We start from the raw sequence: 3,949 nt of genomic DNA, 5'->3' as shown, positions 1-3,949 counted from the left end.
AGATGGTTCCTCATTTATGAGAGAGGGAACCCGTTTTACTGGAGCTGCTGTAGTTTCTGATTATGACACCCTCTGGGCAGCTTCTCTGCCTTCCCATTTTAGTGCACAGGCTGCTGAACTTGTGGCTCTTACACAGGCCTGTAATATAGCCAAAGGTAAGAGTGCCACTATTTTTACTGACTCGAAATATGGCTTTGGCATATGCCACTTTATTGGTATGATTTGGCGTCAACGAGGCTTCCTAACATCCTTGGGCAAGGCTATTGCCAATGGGGACCTTATCAAGGACCTCTTAGATGCCCTGAAACTGCCTTATTTCCTAGCCGTTGTACATTGCCCTACCCACACAGGGAATAGTGATCCTGTTTCAAAGGGAAATGCATGAGCCGATTCTGCAACCAAGCTTGCTGCATTAGAAGCTCCTGAACATGTATTTAACCTTTCACCTTCTGAGGATATTCCTTCCACCCTAACCTATGACGATTCTGAAGTAGAAAAGTGGAAAAAGAACTTTAAGGTGAAACAGATCAATGGCATCTGGGTGTCTCCGGAAGGTAAGCCACTTCTTCCCTGGAAATTCTACCACCAGGTATGCCTCTCTGTTCACAGAAAAGGCCATTTTGGTACACAAGGCATTGAAGACTCTATTAAGAGAACCTGGATAGCACCAGGTGTGACTAATACAGCATCTCGAATCTGCTTGGGCTGCTCCACATGTCAATCTTATAATCAGCATGCTTTTAAAGCCAAAGCTTATGGAGGGTGTCCCCTAGCATATACACCTTTTGAGCACTTACAAATTGATTATATTACTATGCCAAAAGCAGGACATTATAAATTTTGCCTTGTTATAGTTGATCAGCTCACTTGGTGAGTGGAGGCCTTTCCCAGCCCCCAAGCCACAGCTGCTTTTGTTGCCAAAATTCTTCTTAAAGAGATAGTACCCCGTTTTGGCCCACCAGCCCGCATCGATTCTGACAAAGGCACACATTTCACCCCAAATCTACTCTTTCTTGGGAGTGACTCCAAAATTCCACACGCCCTACCATCCACAAAGTTCAGGCCAAGTTGAATGTATGAATAAAGAGCTTAAGAGTATGATTGGTAAATTATGTACTGAAACTCATTTGAAATGGCTTGATGTTCTACCATTGGCATTATTCTATCTATGAAGTAGACCAAGAGGAGAACTTCATATATCTCCTTATGAAATGCTTTTTGGTCACCCTCCTATCCAAGCTAAAACTTTTTCCCCAGTTTATACACCACTGGTGGGAGGTGATACTTCTGTTGCCTCCTATATACAGGAATTACAAACCAGGCTACGTGAACTCCATGAGGCAGGAGCTGTGGTCCAGGCAGGCCCATTAGACTTTTCATTGCACAGCCTCAACCCAGGAGATAAAATATATGTAAAGAATTTTCAGAGAACCAGTGGAACCCAACCTGCCTAGGAAGGACCTTTTCAGGTATCACTGACAACTCCTACTGCCATTAAAATTGGTGAAAAAGGTACACGGGCGGCTGCGCGGGGACTGGGCCTCTCTAGCTCGCCCTCTCGTTCTCTCTTTAGCAACATGGCGGGTGTGGAGGCGGCCTGGGCGGCGGCCCCTGAGAGGCACCTGAACGGTGAGCTGGGGCCGGACGACAAGGACGACGGCGCGGCCGCCATGGCCGAGGAGACGGCCAAGAAGAAGCGCCGCAAGAAGAAGAAGGGCAAGGCCGGGGCCGCAGGACAACAGGAAACAGAGGGAGAATCGGGGACTTCAGTGGATGAGGTAGCCAAACAGCTGGAAAAACAGGTCCTGGAAGACAAAGAAAAAGAGGAAGATGATGAAGATGGAGATGGTGATGGAGATGGAGCAGCAGGAAAGAAGAAGAAGAAGAAGAAGAAGAAGAAGAAGAAGAAGAAGAAGAAGAAGAAGAAGAAGAAGAAGAAGAAGAAGAAGAAGAAGAAGAAGAAGAAGAAGAAGAAGAAGAAGAAGAAGAAGAAGAAGAAGAAGAAAAAGAAGAAAGGACCGAAGGTACAGACGGATCCGCCCTCAGTTCCCATATGTGACCTGTATCCCAGTGGTGTTTTTCCAAAGGGCCAAGAGTGCGAGTACCCCTCAACACAAGATGGGAGAACAGCAGCTTGGAGAACCACAAGTGAAGAGAAGAAAGCATTAGACCAGGCCAGTGAAGAGATCTGGAATGATTTTCGGGAAGCTGCGGAGGCACATAGACAAGTGAGGAAGTATGTGATGAGCTGGATCAAGCCTGGGATGACAATGATAGAAATCTGTGAAAAACTGGAAGATTGCTCCCGTAAACTAATCAAAGAGAATGGCCTCAATGCTGGCCTTGCCTTCCCTACGGGCTTCTCCCTCAATAACTGTGCAGCCCACTACACTCCCAATGCTGGAGACCCCACAGTCTTGCAATATGACGACATCTGCAAGATAGATTTTGGAACACACATCAGTGGCAGGATTATTGATTGTGCGTTTACTGTCACTTTCAACCCCAAATATGACACGTTATTAAAGGCTGTAAAAGATGCTACTAACACTGGAATAAAGTGTGCTGGAATTGATGTTCGTCTTTGTGATGTTGGTGAGGTCATCCAAGAAGTTATGGAATCTTATGAGGTTGAAATTGATGGAAAAACATATCAAGTGAAGCCCATTCGAAATCTCAATGGACATTCAATTGGGCCATATAGAATTCACGCAGGGAAGACGGTGCCCATTGTCAAAGGAGGAGAAGCAACAAGAATGGAGGAAGGTGAAGTATATGCTATAGAAACCTTTGGCAGTACAGGAAAAGGCGTGGTGCACGACGATATGGAATGTTCACATTATATGAAAAACTTTGATGTTGGACACGTGCCAATAAGACTTCCAAGAGCAAAACACTTGTTAAATGTCATCAACGAAAACTTTGGCACTCTGGCCTTCTGCCGCAGGTGGCTGGATCGCCTGGGAGAAAGTAAATACCTAATGGCTCTCAAGAACCTGTGTGACTTGGGAATTGTGGATCCCTACCCCCCCTTATGTGACATCAAAGGCTCCTATACAGCACAGTTTGAGCACACCATACTCCTACGCCCGACATGTAAAGAAGTTGTCAGCAGAGGAGACGACTATTAATCTAACCTGAGGCCACCTCAGCAGCTTTATCTAGGCTTGTTGGAATACATTATACCAGAATTAATTGGCAACATATTGTCTGTTTTTTAACAGTGGACCTCTGTAATAATAATACTTTCCCATGTGTGAAAAGGAAGGAATTCAGTCTCAAAGGCAAGTCTGATGTAACTAACCAAGGAAAAAGGCTTTCAGGGCTTTAGAGAGATTTCACAAATGTTAAATTGTTCAATATTTTCTGTTCAGAAAAACATGCTATGAAGCATTTCAATTTTTAGTTTGGAATGAGTTAAAACATTTTGTTTTGAACATTTATTATAAAAGATGCTTTTCAGATATTTATATGACCATATTCCTTGAATGCTTTGAATGACCACCCAGTTCTACCACATTTAAGCCCTCTGGTCTATTTTGCCTTTTAAAATTCCTGGATTCCATTTTGTAAAAAATAAAGACAAATTTTCAGATCTGAGAAGAAAAAAAAAATTGGTGAAAAAGACTCATGGATTCATTGCTCTCATGTAAAGCCTGCACCATTCATAGGTGAAGAGATTTCAGATAGACCTGAGGTAGACACTAAAGAGCTAAAAACCCTAATGATAGCAACTGTTAAAGAGCAAAGAGAGTCCAGAGGAAATAGGCAGTTCCCATTTGATAATCCCACTGATCAGTTAAATGCTTTGGGACTCAGTCTTCGTAAAGTATCAGGAGATGGAAATTGCCTTTTTAGGGCTTTAGCAGACCAGCTAGAAGGTCACTGTAGAAATCATCTCAGACATAGACAAGAAGCTGCTTCTTATATGATTAACCATAGACAAGAG

The 3,949-nt window shown here is 43.6% G+C and overlaps 1 protein-coding gene across 2 annotated transcripts; it reads left to right on the top strand.

Annotated features, from left to right (window-relative positions):
- The first annotated feature begins 1,577 nt into the window (after positions 1-1,577).
- LOC122736777 (methionine aminopeptidase 2-like) lies at positions 1,578-3,596 on the top strand. Of its 2 annotated transcripts, none has more exons than XM_043979172.1 (2): positions 1,578-1,876; positions 1,991-3,596. In XM_043979172.1, the coding sequence occupies exons 1-2, from the start codon at positions 1,578-1,580 to the stop codon at positions 3,129-3,131; spliced, it is 1,440 nt and encodes a 479-aa protein (XP_043835107.1). In that variant the 3' UTR covers positions 3,132-3,596. The 2 variants fall into 2 exon arrangements, with proteins under 2 accessions (XP_043835107.1, XP_043835108.1); XM_043979173.1 differs by having other exon boundaries at positions 1,578-1,907; positions 2,091-3,596.
- The last annotated feature ends 353 nt before the right edge of the window (positions 3,597-3,949 follow it).

The sequence above is a fragment of the Dromiciops gliroides genome, chromosome 1 (assembly GCF_019393635.1).
Source record: "Dromiciops gliroides isolate mDroGli1 chromosome 1, mDroGli1.pri, whole genome shotgun sequence".
In the NCBI taxonomy this organism is placed as follows: Eukaryota; Metazoa; Chordata; class Mammalia; order Microbiotheria; family Microbiotheriidae; genus Dromiciops; species Dromiciops gliroides.
This window is presented reverse-complemented; position numbering and strand designations above follow the sequence as displayed.

What these genes read in the sequence shown, in the direction of transcription:
- LOC122736777 (XM_043979172.1), top strand. Translation starts at nt 1,578, where the DNA reads ATGGCGGGTGTGGAGGCGGCCTGGGCGGCGGCCCCTGAGAGGCACCTG. An exon ending in GATGGAGCAGCAGGAAAGAA is followed by an intron (nt 1,877 to 1,990) that starts GAAGAAGAAGAA and finishes GAAGAAGAAGAA; the next exon opens with GAAGAAGAAGAAGAAAAAGA.